This window comes from Neovison vison, chromosome 3, assembly GCF_020171115.1.
Source record: "Neovison vison isolate M4711 chromosome 3, ASM_NN_V1, whole genome shotgun sequence".
NCBI lineage: Eukaryota > Metazoa > Chordata > Mammalia > Carnivora > Mustelidae > Neogale > Neogale vison.
This window is the reverse complement of record NC_058093.1, coordinates 68,583,301-68,601,932: the sequence shown is the minus strand read 5'-3', so window position 1 is coordinate 68,601,932 and position 18,632 is coordinate 68,583,301. Positions and strand designations below refer to the sequence as shown.

The following is an 18,632-nucleotide window of genomic DNA, read 5'->3' as shown; positions in this document are numbered from 1 at the left end:
CAAATACTGAACTCTGCCATCATAACATGAAAGTGGACATAGACAACACATAAAGGAATGGATGTAGTTGTACTGCAATTAAACAAAAGCAGGTACAGGGCAAGATTTGGCCTAAAAGCCACACTTTGCTGATTTCTCACATAAAAGATTGGAGTCAATGAAACTGAGTGGTTGCAAAATGTTCACATTTTATGTGAACTGTACGATAACTCTAAGTAGACTCTGAAAACTTAAGGATATATACTGTAGTCCCACAGCAACTATTTGAAACAAAACTACAAAGAAAAATAACTAAAAGCCAATATAAAAAATAAAATGGACTTCTCAGAAATACCCAGTTGACTTACCAAAAAACAGTGAGGGGTGCCTGGCTGGCATAGTCAGTAGAGTATGCAACTCCTGATTTCAGGGTCATGGATTCAAGTTCCACATTGGGTATAGAACTTACTTTAAAAAAAAAAAAAGTGGTGCTTGCTTTGGCAGCACATAAGCTAAAAATTGGAATGATACAGAGAAGATTAGCATGGCCCCTGCACAAGGATGACACGCAAATTCATGAAATGGTCCATATTTTTTCAGACCTGTACCCCTGGTGCAAATAATACATTGTATGTTAATAAAAATATTTAAAAATTTTTCAAAAATGAAGGGGCACCTGGGTGGCTCAGTGGGTTAAAGCCTCCGCCTTCGGCTCAGGTCATGATCCCAGGGTCCTGGGATCAAGCCCTGCATCGGGCTCTACGGCTCAGCAGGGAGCCTGCTTCCCTCTCTCTCTGCCTGCCTCTCTGCTTACTTGTGATCTCTGTCTGTCAAATAAATAAATAAAATCTTAAAAAGAAAAAGACACAACAGTTGAGGCCATGAAGTCTAGCTGACACTTCCTTCACAAGATGTCTCCCTCCGTAGAATGTGTCTGGGTTTTGGTATTCATGCTTTAATGAAGTTCTGTTTTGTATTATTTCATAAACAAACAGCACCTTCCTTATACTAATATGTACAATGTGTTGGCTCCACTCTGAATTGGGATGATGTAGAGGAAGACCACAAATGACCACTGGGTGTCATCAAAGTCTTATACAAGGCAACAGGCTTGGTTGGCATGGCTCCTTAGTGGTCTACCTTTTCTGGAAGGGGGAGATAAATTATGCTTGGCTCTAAATGGAACCAAAGAACGTTATCAATCTAGAACTTAAGTATGTGGTAACATGGGCCAGGGGAACACAGCTGAGGACTGGAAAATAAGCGAAAAATAATATCTTGAAATCATCCAAAATAACATCTCCAAGTCCTTTCACTTGTATTTGCATACTTTCTTCAAAATATTAGGACAGCTATTTGGGCCCTATTAGTGGGAAACCTACTGTTTTGTTTTGTTTTAATTTTAAATTACTTCATTATTAGTACTTCCAGCCTTTGTATTGCCTTCACTGTGGCTCATCCCATTAGTTTAGGTACTGGTACAGACTACAGTAGGAAGTGGGCTTATCACCTCATGACAACTCTAAGCATAATAAGCACGTGCCCCAAGGTAAGAGTGACATTGACATGGAAGGGAGGACCCCACGTGGCAGGCTGCAAACCTTGCAACCTGTCACCTTTTAAAGGAAATACATACGATTTGGGCTTAGACCTGCCAGAACCTCACTAACAATCATTTTAAGACTTGCATTCCTGAAGTGCCTGGGTGGCTCAGTGGGTTGAAGCCTCTGCCTTCGGCTCAGGTCATGATCCCAGGGTCCTGGGATCAAGTCCCACATCGGGCTCTCTGCTCAGCAGGGAGCCTGCTTTCTCCTCTTTCTCTCTCTGCCTGCCTCTCAGCCTACTTGTGATCTCTGTCTGTCAAATAAATAAATAAAATCTTAAAAAAAAAAAAAGACGTGTTCCTAATGATAACCACCAGTTGTGCTAACCTATTTCTATCCATGGACTGAATGCACTTAGGAATCAAATCGTTTCAGTTCTATGCTCACCTCCCAATACAAGGTCTAGTTTTCACAGACAAAAGGTATTCTGGATTTTTTTTTTCTATACTTTGCTGACAAAGTCATTACCCTGACTCCAAGGTCGTATTAGTTACAGTAGTTAAGCTTATATATCTCCAATGTGATGATGCAAGGCCATGATAGAATTCGCTGGAGCCCCATGTTAAGCACTCTATCAGGCAACTCCAAAGAAAATGTTTTTAAAAAAGTAGATCCCCAAAATTCAGTCGTTTAAAATATCAGAAGTTTATCTCTTGGTCAGGTAACCTTCCAAGACAAGTGTCAGAGAGTCCCCTAAGTGACTCCCCTAGGGCATAGTTGGGGCTGGTGTTAGCCAGCTAATGGGTGAAAAGAGAAGGGAGGAGTCTCAATGCTGTGCTAACTTCCATCCTAGGAGGGGCAGACATGACTTCCGCTCAAGTTCCATTCATTGCCTAGAACTGAATCACATCATTATTCCTAACTGCGATGGAAACTGGGAAATGATGGTCTAGCTGTGTTTTCCCCAAAATCAGATTTTTTAAATTAAATTTATTTATTTTCATCATAACAGTATTCATTATTTTTTCACCACACCCAGTGCTCCATGCAATCCATGCCCTCTATAATACCCACCACCTGGTACCCCGACCTCCCACCCCCCCCACTTCAAACCCCTCAGATTGTTTTTCAGAGTTTTTGGAGGCAGCACTTGGTCCACAAGTACCCATTACTAGTCCAAATCATGAAGTTTTACTCTGATTAAACATTAAATTGAGGCACAGAGCAGTAAATTTTCCCAAGGTCATACCGCTAACAAATGGCCAACTTAGGGACGCCTGAGTGGCTCAGTGAGTTAAGCTTCTGCCTTCCGCTTGGGTCATGATCTCCTGAGATGGAGCCCCACATCTCATCTCACCATCTCACAGGGCTCTCTGCACAGTGGGGAGTCTGCTTCCCCCTCTCTCTCTCTGCTCTGTCTACTTGTGATCTCTCTGTCAAATAAATAAATAAAATCTTTTTTTTTTAAAGTGGCCAAGTCAGGATTTAAGCCTAGAAGTCTCTACTTTTCACCACTCTACTATATTTCTAATACCATTTGATTCTCTAATAACCACTCTGTATTACTTTGTAATTTTTTAACAATAATAATTTTTTTAATTAAAAAAGGATGCAAGAAGCCAGGGATTTACCAGAGGGACAATTTCCTATGACTAATTTGCAGGCCTCCTCCCCACCCCCACCCGCTCTGCATTTTCAGAGAGGTGAGCAGAAACAGCCTGGGTATGCCACACAGTGAAACTACCTAAGACTTCACAGACTGATACTCTGCCCAGCAGACTGCAAGAGGGTAGGGCAATGCTGCATGGGTTCGAAGCTGCTTTTGAACCTTTCCTACATTCAGCGCTGCAGGCAGCCTCCCCACTTCTGACCTCTTTCCAAAGCACCTGGACCAAGCATTGCCACCCCTGGAGGCCCATATCCAGGTCCCCAGCCCTGCTCTAGTTCCCTGGAGCCTGGAGGCCGCATCGGTTCTCAGCTCCTGATGACTTTCTCTCACTGGAGAAGAAAGTGGGCAAACACCCTTGCCTTGGCCTCTTAACATTTGTGGAACCCAGGTCAGAGAATGCGGAATTCTCCAGATAAATGAGGCAGCAACGTGTAATGATGTGTTCCCAGGCAGTAATCCCATGAGGGAAGTACTGTTGTTGTCACTACCAGCGTTCTACAGATGCAAACAATGAAGCACAGAAAAAAATAAGTCCTTCTCCAAAGACCAGACAGAAACCAGTGGTTCAGCTCAGTGGAATCTGGCTCCTATTCCATGCGTGAACACATCCTCTTTGCAACCCCATGAACTGGCACAACTCTAGTGGGTGAAGAAGCAGTGTGGGGTGGGGTTGCGGGAGAGGAAGGGAGAGGAGAGAAAGGAGTCCCTGTACCCAAAAGGATACTCGGGAGTTTCAAAGGGTTCTTTACAAGCTCTCCCCGTTTGGTGGAATGTGTGTGGATACGAGGGTGCCCACGCGCAAGTTTTAACCACTGAATAGACCAAGTAAAAGGGACTTGACTAGAATCTAAGACCTGGAAGGCAGAAGGCAAAATGGGTTCTGAAAGTTCCAGAAGCGAGCGGTAACTGACATCCCAGCGCTGTGAGCCTCGGGTGGTGAGGTTTAACCTTCCTCCGCTCTTCTGGGAGGAGCTGCGGTTTCAACCTGACAGCCTGGAGCCCTAGGCAGAGGACAGGAGGTTCCAGACGACAGCAGCGCTGCCCTCCCGGCCCCTGCGCGCAGCCGGGAGCGCAGGGCACCTCTGCCGGCGCCCAAAAGTTCCCCGACGTGGTTGCGTGGTGCAACCAGTGCGGGGAGCTGAGGCTGGGATTTGGAGTGGGGAAGATGGGGGCGGTTTTCTTTCAGGTCCGAGGACGAAGCTTGTGAGCCATGTGCACACCTCCCTGCTCCTTACGCAATTTGAGTGCTGCTCCAAGCGCAAAGTACTCCTCCCAGCGGTCTCTGGTGTCTTTCGGGGTGGGATGGGGAATGTAACTTATTCCATCCGCCTTCGTGGCCTTCGCCACCTGGACACCGAAATCTGGCAGCTTGTAGCCATCGAAGAACTACTGCGTTTCCCCAGGCGCACTGCTGCTTGCCCCCTGAGCTCTTGGTAACCAAGTTGTGAGCCCAGACTCCATGGTGAAGCCACAGGCTTAGCACCTCAGAGCCTCGGCCCATGCTGGGTAACCTCGAGGGCCAGGAACCCTAGCTTTTGTTCTCCTTAACCACTGAGTTGTCCATAAAGTGAAATGGGACTGGGGGGTGGGAGCGGGGAGGGAGTCAGCAAGACGTAGAAGGCGGAAGGCTAAATTGGATCCGAAAATTCTAGAAGCATGCTGAACTACACATTCAGCGCCACAACGTCCCTCAGAAAGGTCATGGATGTGAACGTGAAGTATCGACTTATTCGTGTTCAGTGTTCAAGTCCTTTTGGTTTACTCACACTAGCAAATAGAAAGGTAATCCGTGGCGGAAACAGCAGGGTCTCCTGCTGGGGAGCGGGGCGAAAGTGCACGCCTCAGGGCCTCTCCATTGACCTCGAATCTGTTGCAGGATTTTCCCAGGGTTGCCCTGCCATCCCCACACTCAGTGCTTGAGCTCCTGCTGGTGTTTGAGAGACCACTCTCCTTCCAGTCTGCTCCTGGGGTCGGAGGAGTGCGTTCTGGACTGTCCGTGCCCCCTTTTCAGCTGCCGCGTTGCATTCTGCTGGAAGAACCTGGCCTGGAAAAGGTAGGGGTAGTACCGCCTTCCCCCATGAGCCCCAGGCCAAAAACCCAGCGAGAAGCTGCAGCAACCTTGCCTCTGTGGCCCAGACCTCGGTTTGAATGACAAGTCAGCTGTGTGTCCCCCAAAGGTTTTCTCGAGGTCCCCACATCAGCAGTGGGTGTGTTTCCATTATGCACTTCCAGCTAGTTTACACAAGAAAAAAAGCAGGCTCCTGGTACACAGACCCCGAGTCAGATATCTCATCTGCCTAGCGGGCAAAGGGACTGGGAGGAGCTGACCGCACCCCAAAACCCTGGAGGTTCCATTAGGAATGAGGTGGGGGGCAGTTGTGGACACTAGCAATGCAAAAGGATTGGGCAAGCGTTGTCCCCTAGAAGATACAGTGGCCAATGAAGAAAAGACAAGAGCACGCCAGTATGGTCCTGGAAAGATGGAGATGGCAGGCTCCCATAAACTCCCAACCTCTCCCAAGGTCTTTGAATTCTAGAACAAACCCAAAATATTTCCTAGAACTTCTAGAGGGATAAAACCACAAAAGAATGCCTGGGGCGGTGGGGGGGGGTGGCAGCTGGGCCTGGGTGGCTCAGTGGGTTAAGCCTCTGCCTTCAGCTCAGGTCATGATCCCAGGGTCCTGGGCTCTCTTCTCAGCAGGGAGCCTACTTCCTCCTCTCTCTGCCTGCCTCTCTGCCTACTTGTGATCTCTCTGTCAAATAAATAAAATCTTAAAAAAAAAAAAAAAAAGAGAGAATGCCTCTGGGACCAGTGGCCTGGAAACCCATGTCCCAGGGACCCTCTATGGGAAAGTGCAAAGTGGGGGACAAGGAGCAGTCCCACAACAGTGCATCTGACACTCCCCCCACCAGGAGACTAGGCAAGTTCGAGTGAGCCTAACCCTTTGTGCAAAGAGGGCATCACATGCTCCCGACAGGGGGCATCTTCTCCCCCACAGGACCCCTCAGTGTAATGGAGGATGCCCAGTGGTAGAGCAGAGGTGGTGGTGCATCGGGCCAGGGAAGCCCAGGCCAGCAGTAGGTCAGGAGCTGAAAACAAGGCATGGAAGACCTGTTCTCCAGCTGTTCACCAAGGCTCGGAATAAGTACCCTGCTATTTGATCTACAACAACAGAGAAAGGAGGGGTACCTGACTCAAAGAATGTCATTTCTACCCTGGACCTTCAGTGTTCCTCTGTGCCATGGGAACAATGATTCCATCCATGTCTGACAAGAGTTACCTCAAGGCTTCTCTGGGAGGACACGGTGGGACTCTGTGACCACATGAAGTGCTGCAGCCAGAGATGATGGGCAGAGTATTCAAAGTGAGAATGTCTTGGTGATGGGACTGGAGTGTAGGAGGCCAGAGCAGAAACACTGAGCTCCCCTACTACCCGCAATCTTGTCTAATTCTCTGGAGAATAAACGACTCCCCAGGCCAATGGAGAAAACCAAAAGTAGAAAAGGGGAAGGAGAGTGCTCTGAGGTTGAGGAGGGAGTGTGGCCACACAGTGGTGTTCCCCTAAACTCAGTGTAAGTGCCCCCTCTACCCTTCTCAGATCACTGTGGAGGGGGATGTCCCTCTGCTCTGAACTGTGGACAAATGTGTCCCATTCTCTAGGATACTGTCTCCCTGAGTTTAGACCAAAATGAGGAAATCACTAGGATATTATGATTTGGTGACCAGATCCTATTGGCCAAACCCAGTTTTGTGTCTGGATTATCAGATTTAATATGTCAAGTCTTTATTTTATTCTCCAAATGCAGCTGTAAGTTCAGCCTGTCTGGTTCCCTCACTCTTGCTCTCTCCTTGCTCATTGCCTCTGGTCTTTTCTCCCACATACACATACAGCCCCTTGTTTTCCAGTTAAAGAGAAACTGGAGTCATATTTCCTTCCAGGGAGATGCCATTTTCCAGATCTCAGCTGACCTAGACTTTAGGTTATTAATGGAGGTTCTCATAGATAACATAATACAACAAACTTGCCACCATGAAAAAGCCCAGAGGACATGCTTAGAGTGGGAACAAAGGAGCAGAGAGAAGGCAAAACTAGGGCAATTGTCTCTTTTATATTTCATTTTCAGAGGGGAAAATGTTTATATCGGGCCAAAGCAGCTACCACTGTGCTGACAAAAAGACTTGGAATTTGGAGTTAAGACACCAAAAGGCAATACTGGTTAAATATCTAGAGTTCAGTTTTGTAACTAGGGTCCACAAAACAGCAGGCTGAGCCCAGCCGTTATAAAGGCTGTCCCTCCGTGGTGAGCCCCACTTCCCAAAGCATTTCTAACGAGTTCACCAGGCTCCATCAAGGGGCCTTCCTCAACCAAAAGGCAGGCTGGGAACTAAATCCTGGCAGATTTGAAGGTGGATTACCTTCCTCATTATTCCGCAGAGAGCGAGCTGTGTGGATGCTGGAGTTTTAATTACACACTTGCTTTTTCGGGGGAAGAAGACCAAGATCACATTTTTCAAAGTATCAACTTGTTTTCCATTAGGCAGTTGTTGAAACAAGTTCTTTCAGCGACATGTTATGTCTTTAGGAAGGGGTGCTTCAGATGGCGCGCACTAGCACAATTTTGTGGCTTTTAATTACTATTTTGTTCTTTTGGGGGGTTTCAGAGACTGGCGCCTCAGCGTGATTAGACCGTCTAGTGGGCCCGCTGCAACCAGGCACACCCCCAGCAGGTGGCGCCACAAGGCCGGCACTGCTGCGGGAACTGCGGACTTCGGGAGTCCAGTCAAGGTGAGCGTCCCTCAACTCCCGGCCACGGTCCCCAGCCAGCAGGAAACACTGCTCTGGGGAAAGTCGCCACTTCTGATTTAAGAGGAAATTGCAATGATAGGACGAAACAGGGTCCTAACTGAATGAACTGGAAAATAGGGTTAAGCGCTTGAGGGAAAAAAAAAAAAAAACTTTTTCTATTTGTTTCTGTAAATTCACCCAGACTTGGAGTATCGAGACGCCTCTCTCCCCTAAGAATTATCCTTTGTCGTAAATATATAGAATTTAGAATTAGAACGAACTTTGAAGGCCGTCTGGTCAATCTGGTCTAGCATCCCAACCTAGAGAGGAAATTCCCGGGGCCGCTTTGTGCCTGTCAGTTCACCATCAAATCTACCTAATTGCTCGAAGTCTCGTCCTATCGGGAAAGTACGAGGGAAAATGGTTTCAAATATATCGTTGGTGAGGGGGCGCCTGGGTGGCTCAGTGGGTTAAGCCGCTGCCTTGGGCTCAGGTCATGATCTCAGGGTCCTGGGATCCAGTCCCGCATCAGGCTCTCTGCTCAGCAGGGAGCCTGCTTCCCCCTCTCTCTCTCTGCCTGCCTCTCTGCCTACTTGTGATCTCTCTCTGTCAAATAAATAAATAAAAATCTTTAAAAAAAATATATCGTTGGTGATAATATTTTTGAATTTATATAGCTTTTCACGGAAGCAACAAGAAAACAATCGTTCAAACATTGTCTCATTAATTATCTAATATTCCTGCGGGTCGGTTAGCAAGTATGTGGAAGTAGGGATTATTATACGTGGTTTATGGATCATTTAAATCAATTGACTTCAAGCGCCGAGTGACTGACAAGGGTAACCGCCGGACGCTCCGCGGAAAAGCGGAGCTAGACCTGGCTCGACTCTCGGTGCCGCTTTGATCCGTGTTTGAGGCGGACCTCGGACTGGAGGACGCGAGTCGCGGGACCTGGCGGGCGCTCGTGCACAGAACGGGATGGGAGACCCCCGGTCTTCCTCCCCTGAGCCGGTCCCCGTCCTCGCGCCTCCCGTCCTGCGGCTGCCCGCCCCTCGCCCCGACTCCCCACCGCGCCCCTTCCCCACTCCCTCGCCTCGCTGCTCCCATTCAGCCGCGGCCTGTCTGCGCCCGCAACCGCAGCAGCCGCAGCGCCCGCCCCGTGACACCAGCCCCCCGGCCGGGCGTACCCCGGCGCCCGGAGCCTCGCGGCCCGGCGCTCGGGATTGGCTGTTGCTAGGTGACGTCCCGGCGCTCACGTGACGACTGTTAAATGCCCACCCTGCCCGAACCCGCCCCGCAGACAATCGTAAGGCCGCTCTGGGCTGCTCACCTGCTCCCGCCTCCCGGAGCCCCGGCCTGGCCCCGCCACCCCTGCCCCCTCCGCCGCCCGCCGCCCGCCCCCCGCCCGAGCCGGCGCTGGGCAAGAAGCCGAGCGGGTTAGAGAGGCGGAGAGAGGATGCGGCCGGCGGCAGCTGTCCCGAGCAGTGCACGGTGATCGCCTCCCCCGGAGGAGGAGTTGCCCAGACCGTTGCCACATTTCTTGTTTTCCTCCCCACCCTCCCTCACCCCCCGTAATTACATTGGCTGCTGGAGGGGACAGGGAGAGACGGAGGAGGCGCCTCGCTTCCCCGCTCGCGCCCGCCACCCCTGCTCTTTCCCGTCCCGGGCCAGGATGACTGGAGTCTTTGACAGTCTGGTGGCTGATATGCACTCGACCCAGATCACGGCCTCCAGCACGTACCACCAGCACCAGCAGCCCCCAAGCGGCGGCGGCGCTGGCCCCGGCGGCAGCAACGGCAGCAGCCTCCACAAGCCCCAGGAGTCGCCCACACTGCCGGTATCCACAGCTACCGACAGCAGCTACTACACCAACCAGCAGCACCCGGCGGGCGGCGGCGGCAGTGGGGGCTCGCCCTACGCGCACATGGGCTCCTACCAGTACCACGCCGGCGGCCTCAACAACGTCCCTTATTCCGCCAAGAGCGGCTACGACCTGGGCTACACCGCCGCCTACACCTCCTACGCACCCTACGGGACCAGTTCTTCCCCGGCCAACAACGAACCTGGTATGCACAACGCTGGCGTCAAGGGTGACAAGTCTAGTTCCTGGGATGGGTGGGAGAAAATTGTTTGGGGCGGGGATCCATCCGGAACCCTTGCCGTGTACTCTGCCTGCTCCCTCCCTGCCCGCCCTGCGCCTTTTACTCTTCTCAACCTCCAGTCTGCGGAGGGTCACTGGGTAGGTCCCTCGGGGCTCGGCTGGTGGGACCAGGTGGCCTTAGGGGGCCGAGTGGGCGCGCGGTGCATGCTTCATGGCAACTCATTTCCTTACCACCTGCTCCTTCTTTCTCTCCGGTTGGCTCCTTCTTCCCCTTCCTGGAGAATCCAGCTCCCAGGTTCCAAGGAGGCGCGAGTCCGCACTTAGCGAAGTGGAGTCTGAGCGCCCTGCTCGTCTCCGAGAAGCCGCTCCCCGGCTCAGGCCAAATCCCAGGCCAGGCGCTTACGCCCAGCGGGAAGTCTTTGGGGCTCCCCGTTTGTGGTGTTCTCACGGTTGCGTTGCGTTGCAGAGAAAGAGGACCTCGAGCCTGAAATCCGGATAGTGAATGGGAAGCCAAAGAAAGTCCGGAAACCCCGCACCATCTACTCCAGTTTCCAGCTGGCGGCTCTTCAGAGGCGTTTCCAAAAGACTCAGTACCTGGCACTCCCCGAGCGAGCGGAGCTGGCGGCGTCTCTGGGCCTCACCCAGACTCAGGTGAGGGCTCCCGGCCTGGAGCGGAACGAGGAGCGCGCGGGCCTGGGGTGGCTGGGAAGCAAGCGGGGTCAGCACAACGTTTTAAAAAAGTGTTTCTAAAGTAATTTTAAGGATTACGAGGCCCGCGCCTTGGGCGGTCTAAACTTCTACTCCTGATGCTGAAATCCCCAGGGGGGCGCCGCGCGTGAGAAAACGAAAGGACCGGGGTGGGCAGAAAGCCGCTTTCGCAGTCTTACCGCGCCGTACTGATTAAGCGGGTAAAATCATTGGCCCTCCTGACCCTCCCCCGCTGTCACCACCACCACGGTGCACCCACACCAGCTGTCTCCGATTTTCTGAGATTGCCTCCCAATAGAGTGGGAGCCATCCCAGCCTCGGAGGCCTCGGCACGTGATCCGCTCGCCTGCCGCGCGTGCTTTCCACGCTCCTCCCCTCCCCTGCCCCAGATCCAGGTTCTTCCACTAACGTTCGGGTTCCTTTTCCACAAAGGTCAAAATCTGGTTCCAGAACCGCCGGTCCAAGTTCAAGAAGATGTGGAAAAGCGGTGAGATCCCTTCGGAACAGCACCCTGGGGCCAGCACCTCGCCACCTTGTGCTTCGCCGCCCGTGTCGGCGCCGGCCTCCTGGGACTTCAGCGCGCCGCAGCGGATGGGGAGCGGTGGCGGCCCCGGCAGCGGCGGCAGCGGCGCCGGCAGCTCGGGCTCCAGCCCGAGCAGCGCGGCCTCGGCCTTCCTGGGCAACTACCCGTGGTACCACCAGGCCTCCGGCCCTGCCTCACACCTGCAGGCCGCCGCGCCCCTGCTGCACCCAACGCAGACCCCGCAGCCGCACCATCACCACCACCACCACCACCACCACCACCACCACGGCGGCGGGGGCGCCCCGGTGAGCGCGGGGACGATTTTCTAACCCGAGGGACACTACGCAGGAGACTGACAGAGCAGAGATCGGTGATCCTCAGTGCTCGCCCGGAGAGCCGGAGGGTCCCTCCAGCTGGCCCGAGGACGCCTCCCACCCTCTGTGAGGAGAGGCCCGGGAGGGCCCGCCACGGGCCCTGCTTCCTCGCGCTGCCTCTGAGCGGTGCGGAACTGGAAGGTTCTTCGAGGCCCCGGGCAGGGCCGCCCGCCTTGGCCGCCTTTCCGACCTGAGCCCCGCCTCAGACATGCCTCTCCTCCCCTCCGCGACCCGAGAGGCAGTCGGGCGCCTTCCTTGCCGCGGGCCACGAGCTGAGTCCGGGGGGAGGGACGCCTCCCCCGCCCCGCGAAGCTTCCAGGGTGCTCTGAGGCTCCTTTCTCCGTGCCCGCCCCCAGGCCCAGCTCCAGCGATGGGCTGATTGACCTCCCCGGCCTGCGCGCCCTCCCCACTCACCCCTGTGACCTGGGCGGCCCGCCGCTTTTTTTCTGCCCTGCTGTCCCAAGTCCTTGGAGCCCCCCTCTGCCCTGCCTTAGATCCCGCCCCCTCCCCCAGGAACGCTCCCTTAGCTCTTTCCTCATCCATCACCTTTGGAGTTTTTTTATTTTTATTTTTTTAAAAGTTTAGGTGCCTTTGCGGATGACCTCATTTTGATGTTGGGGAAAAATGATTTTTTAATATGTGGACACTGCAAAAAAATGTGTTTAAATTATCTTTTTTAAAACCTATTCAGGATTGTTAGGCTGGACTTCGACATAGAGTTTGTAAATAAAGGTGTCTGTGCAGATTTTCCCACTGATTTATTTGTATAAAAACACTCGTCTTTTCAGACTTTTTTGTAAACCCCCCCACTTGTGAAAACTGCGGTTTAGCAGTGACCTCAGCAACCCCTCCATTTTATTTTTCCCTTTGAAAATTTTCTCAGTTTAACTAAGCTACTGATTGGGTTTTATTTTATCTTATACTAAAGTCTTTGTTCTTGAAATGAAAGATATTTTGGGGTTATTTATTATGAAAACAACATGCTCTTAATGTTGATTTTACAATATGAAGAGATTATTTAAATAAATTATTGTTTTCATTGGATGTGTGCGCTTTTTCCTTGGAGTCATGACCTGGAGCCTCGAGCCCCCTGCCTCGGGCGGGGAATCTGGCCGGCCGAGAAAGTGACATTTCCATCTTTCAGAGGCTTAGAGAGCGGTGAGGCGAGGCGGGAACAGACGCGCTTGGCATGGGCCTCCCCGAAATGTTCACTCTCTGCGGGCACTCGAGTCTTGGCGCGGGGTTTGCCCTCTCGAGGCGCGGTGAGTCACCCTGCACTCCGGCAGCTGCAGCCTCCGCCCGCCGGGCCCCTCCAGCGCCGGCGCCACTGCCCCGCGCCTGGGCGGTCTGTGCCGCCCCCGCACCGGTGGTGCAGGCGGGGCAGAGCTTCCGAGCCGCCGCGGGGGACCTGCAGTCGCAGCCTGAGCGTGCAGAAGCCGGGGTCAGACCCCTACCTTGGACCCTCCCCTCTGCTTGCCCTGTGGCCCTGCTGGGGCTGCCAGAGCTGAAAACTCAGTGAGTCACCATGGCCCCCGGGAAACTCAGTTGGCTGCTCTGGAATGTAGGGCGACCCCGGCACGCAGGGCTGCGCTAACACACATAAAATCACACACTGTGACTCTTACAGTCACATCTATACTATCACACACTCTAGTATGCACACAGTCACACACTCCTGAGTCACACACGCACACCACTGACAAAAATTCATGCACGCACACCTTCACGTACAGGGATACACCAACCCACACAAGCACACTCATGCACACAGGCACATTCACATAGAGACTGAGGCACATTGCTGTGAGAGTGGCACCTTTCCATCTCACATTCTCTGAGGGGAAATGTGCACACACCGTTCAGCTCTGCTTTCTACCTTGGGTCCCCCCCACCCAGCTTCCATTGTAGGAAGTGACTCTACTTTCTGTCATTCTCTGCAAAGGCCAAGGGCAGGTGGGTAATATAGGCCTGAACTGAAAGTCCCTTTCCTTCAAAGCACTGAGGCCTACAATGGAAGCGTTTTAGGTTTAATCATTAACTCTGTGATTGGGGCTACCCGCCTTAACCTCTCGGTGCTGTAGTTTGCATATCTATACGACTGGAGAAATAAAAACAGCTACCTCAGAGTTTTTGTGAGCATGTAATGAGGTAATGAGGTAACAGTGCCCCGCACATAGTAAGCACTCATTTATGCTATTAGTAGTGTATTGTTTGATCCCAATGCCCCCCAAACAGGGAGGCTTTACTTGTGCCTTGTGTGTACTTGTGTGATTATGAGGTCCAGACTGACCCAGAAGCCTTTCCAGCTTTGCCTCATGTAGAAAAGCAGCACTGTAGAGCTGAGAGAGCTCAGCTCTGGCCCCTTCTTACATGAGAACCCGAACCTCAGCCATCCCCTCTGAAAGGGCCAGCCTCTACTGGAGAGGAAATTAGGGGCAGGCCAGAGAGTCCTGCTAGCCAGATCCAGGCCTCCTCTAGGAGGGCTATTCAGGCCATCCCTGTGTGTCTTCAGATCACCTCAGCCAGAAAGCAGACATGAGATGGGGGTGACTTTCTACATTCAGTGCCATCATCCTGAGACAAATCCTACCTTTTCTGGCCAGTTTTGGGGCTTGCGTGGAGTCTAGCTTACATACAACAGAGTATGGCCAGGGAGAGGGATTCTGGGAAAAACAGGGAAGCTACAAATCCAGTGGCCATTCCCATTCCTGCATTGTTTTCCCAGGCTAGGAAGGCCGGAGCTAAAGCTCGTTGACCCTGTGATTCCAACTTCTCTAAGCAGCCGCTGCCTAGCAGACCCCATTCCTGCTCTCCCTCCCCGCAGCTCCAAATTCCGTGGTTTTCTTTGAGTGCCAGTAGCTGGTGCCAGCCTTCCTCCTGCGGTTGAATGCGCCCTCCCCTCCTCTGCGCGCACTCCCCTCCCCCTCCAGAAACCAGCGAGGAGAGACAGGGCAGTAAATTGGCTGGTGTCGAGGATCTGCAGCAGACAAGATGATTAAGAGGCCTACGCCGGAGCGCCCGGGGCAGGGAATGTCAGCCCAAGTTGGAATCACGCAACAGGCCTTGGCATGAGCGAGCCTGGGAGCCGGGAGGGCGGGCGGCCCCAGCTCCGGGGTGGGCCGAGGCCCCACAGACTCGCTGGAGTCACCGAACCTGGCACCCGGCGGCGGCGGGGTCGCGCCAGGCCACGGCGCGTCTTTCCCCGGGAAGCCCGCAAAGCAGAGATCAGGAGGGTGCAAGGGCCAGAGGAAGGGGGCGTTTCCGCAGACCCGGAGAAGGGCAAAAAGATCGGGAAGCGAGGATGCGCCCAGGTCTCAGAAGTGAGGGGGCGGAGAGGAGGAGGGGTGAGCGAGGGGACAAACAAAGCCTGGCTGGGGGAGGCAGGGGACGGCTCCAGCCCCGCCGGGGGCAACGAGCTGGCAAGTCTTTCTCACAGTCTCACGGCTCGCGGAGAGACGCGGAGCCCTGTGATCAGCCCGCCGCCGAGCAGACACGCTCCCCCCGCGCGGGACTGCGCTCCCCAAAGCGCGAATGAAAAATGGAAATGGGAAGCCGCGATCTCGGCTCCCTACACTGGGAAACCAGTCGCGCTCGGAACACACATAAATCTTCATTGCAATCCCCTTCCATTTGCTCGCGTGAAATATCAGGCCAGAGACAGGATATGACAAGCGCTGGGAAGCAGGGGGAGGGAAGCCGAAGAGTGAGGGATGCCCGGCCCTCTCTGCTCCACCCCCTGGCAGGGTTGCTCGGAACTCTGGCAGAGCGCTGGTATTGAGTTCCAATTCCCCGGGCTGGCAGCCGGGGCGCTCCCTCTTCCACTTCTCATCCCGTTCCCGCCCCTTTGCCCCCCGCCCCCGCCAGGGCGCGCAGGCCATCCAGCCCCGGGTGCTCCGCTGGGTGTAGACACACCCCGCTCCCGCTGCCCCGAATTCCAGCCGCCGGCCCCGCGGCTCCCGGGGTAGGGAGAGCAGAGAAGAAAGGGAACGGATCCCGGGCCTAATCAGCGCGGCTGCAATGTGGGACCGTTTAAGAGGCTTCCCCTCGGCTTTCTTTCAGGATTACTTGTGAAATTTGTGAATATCCGTCCTGTGTAAGAATTTCCGAGACTGGTGGGGCGAGTTTGGGGGAAGTATCAGGTTTGATGGGGGCGGAGAGCACTCTGCAAAACTGGGTCTTTGTTTACAAACAGTTCTGCGGTCGAAGGGGAGAGGAGGGAAAGAGGGGTAAAGGGAGGAGTGCAAATGTGGTGGAATGGTCCCCTCCAGTGTTAGAAGCCCCCTCGAAGGGGAACACGATACTAGGGACCAGAAAGCCCCCTTGCCTTTCAAAAAAAGAAAAAAATTCGTGCTCCCTGACGGTAAAACCCAGGAGCAACTCCCCCACTCCCACACAGCCCACCCCCGAGTTCCCCGTCCCAAACTCTAGCTCAAAAGTCAAAAGCCGGCTCCTTTCCCGCCAAGGAACAGCGACAACCAGTGCCTTAAACCTGTTGAGGATCAGATACCTCCTTTAAAATGAAGCTACAGATCTCTTTTTCCTCCTAAAATACCTCCCTTGCATTCGCTTTTGGGGTCCCCAGAAGCGAGGGGGTGGGGCGCGGTCCTAAGATTCCAGTTATGCGAGCCCCTGGCCCTGTCCGACCAGGCTTTCCGGAGACTGGCCCGCTCTGGCGGGGTCATGACACCCAAAACAGCCCCAGAGAAGCCTCCCTTTGCCGGGACCTCCTTCCCCATTGGGATCTGCCCCGCGCGCTTTTCCTGCTGCCCCGCTCCCTTCCCCCCTTAGACACACCAGCGGGAGCGGATGCGGAGGCCCCACAGAGCACCGAGGCCCCCCTGGCAGGAGTTCCCCTCGCAGGGACGGCTTTGGCAGTGATTGCCACATTACAAGATGTTACATTCCGCCCTGGGGCCTGGGGCCCGGCGGGGCGGGGGAGACAATATGTTTCTGAAAAGAAAGAGCAGGCAGATCTTGGAAGAGCAGCCACTCGGAGCCCCACGTGAGAACACAGGCACAGTCTCTAGAGACCTTTCTTGCAGCGGCCGCCTCCTGCTCCGACTCCGACTGCTCGCTGGTCCTCAGGGTCGGGCCAGACCGCAAACACCACTGAGTCTTTGAGATTTGCGGGCAGTGGGGCTGCGCTCCCGCGATTGTCCGGAGGCCGTTTGCAGGATTCTCGGCAGCCCTGGTGCCACCAGCTGCGTCCCGGGTCGGGTCCCGCCTGAGAGAGGAGTTGGGGGGAGGGGGAGCGCGAGGATCAGGTGCGAAGCCCGGGAAGGTAGTGAAGAGCTGCGTGGGGCAAGCGGGGGCTGCAGGACAGAGGATTAGAATTTGGGGGACGGAGAAGAGGCGAGAGGGAGGGAAGGACTGGACTTGGAGAGCCCGGGGGTAATCCCAGAGGGCAGACTAGGGCCCCAACGGAGCAAGCATGGCGGGTTTCCCACACTCCCGTTCCTGCCCTCCTTTGGGGGGTGCAGGAGTCTCAGACACTCTAGAAATTAAATCGTCGCTCACGGAACAATGGGGACTTCTGGCCCTGGAACTCCACCAAGTCTAGGATGCGCCGAGAGGTGGCCGCACACCAGGTGGATACTCCCGCCCGCTGCCGCTGCGTTGCCCCCTCCTCTGGGGCAGCCCCCGCCCCGCCCCATCCCTCCTCGGCCCTGGCCTCAGCTTCTTAAAGTCGCAGGGTGTCTCAGCGCTCTAGAGAAGCGCCGCCCAAGTGGGGAATGAGTGTTTCTGGGGGGCGCTATCTCGGGACAGTATTGACCAAAGAAGGGCCTAGGGGACCGCGGGGCGACCCCAACAACCTTCAGCTTCTTTCCTCCTCAACCCAAAGCTTCCCAATAGCAGGCTCCTATTCATACCAACTCCTCAATGCAAAGCCTGCTCCCGCACCCCACTTTCGCCTCCCGCCCCTTGGCCTGCAAATTCCTGGGCCGAACCAGGCTGCTTTGTGAGGGGGGCTTGGGAGAATCCGGGAAAGGGGCCGAAGGAAGGAGGATAGAAATTGAAATGAGAAAGGAACGAGTATCGGGATGAGGGTGCGGGAGGTCCGGCTCAGTCACTTTCTTAATAGTTGCCGTATTTAGGGTGGGGGCCCGGAGCTTCCGCGGCATCCAAACCCGGAAAAGCAGGCACGCGGAGAAAGGATTCTCTTCTCGACATGTTCAAGGGGAGAACAGTGAAAATTTGCCTTAGGTGGCCAATTTTCTCATTTGCCCCTATTAAAAGAAAAAGCCCAAGAAATTCAATTAAAGCCACCCTGGCCAAGGCGCTATTTGAGGCATGAATGTCTCCCCTAAAGCTGCAGCAATCATGTGGCATTAGACACTTCCGGAATCCTATAGCCAACCTGAAAAATCCCAGACCCCCTTTTTCCCTAATTTTTGCTCTGATCTGTAATTTTATCCACATTTGCACTAGTTTGAGCATTCTGGCTCTCCCATCTGAAAGCCTGCAATTACTATATAATTCTTCGCAATTTCAGATGTCCTAATATGGACTGTAATTTTTGCGCAAGACAATTTCCTGCTATTTCAAGCATCAACATTGTCAAAGTTGTATGTACATAATAAATGGGAATATCAATGCATAGTTTTTAGCATAACATCTTGACTCCTCGATAATTATATCCGTTCGGAGCCTACGCAGAATTAGCCTGAATTGCATGGTAACTGCTGCTGCTTTAAAATTTTTAAAAATTACTCATAATTTTCCCAAAGATTACCAAGATCTCGAGTGCACAATGTCATCAGCGTAATGAAGAGTAAACATTTATGCTAATAATCTGCAATTTTTTTCATCAGCTATAAAGACAGAGGCTATATAGCCGAAAATTTCAGTCCTATTCTGCAAGCGCTGCGCTGCAAAAAGCCTGCGGCGCTCGGAGGAGCCTGGTCCTGGAGACCTCTTTCCACTCTTTGCTCTCAGGATAGGAGGAT

General features: G+C 53.5%; 1 protein-coding gene and 1 non-coding gene across 2 annotated transcripts; both read left to right on the top strand.

Annotated features, from left to right (window-relative positions):
* The first annotated feature begins 467 nt into the window (after positions 1-467).
* On the top strand, positions 468-575 carry LOC122903780. The gene has a single exon (XR_006384006.1). It is a non-coding gene; the product is annotated as a U6 spliceosomal RNA (small nuclear RNA).
* An 8,784-nt stretch (positions 576-9,359) lies between these two features.
* DLX2 (distal-less homeobox 2) lies at positions 9,360-12,729 on the top strand. The gene is made up of 3 exons (XM_044242342.1): positions 9,360-10,045; positions 10,547-10,731; positions 11,221-12,729. The coding sequence occupies exons 1-3, from the start codon at positions 9,652-9,654 to the stop codon at positions 11,638-11,640; spliced, it is 999 nt and encodes a 332-aa protein (XP_044098277.1). The 5' UTR covers positions 9,360-9,651; the 3' UTR covers positions 11,641-12,729.
* Positions 12,730-18,632: the final 5,903 nt, after the last annotated feature.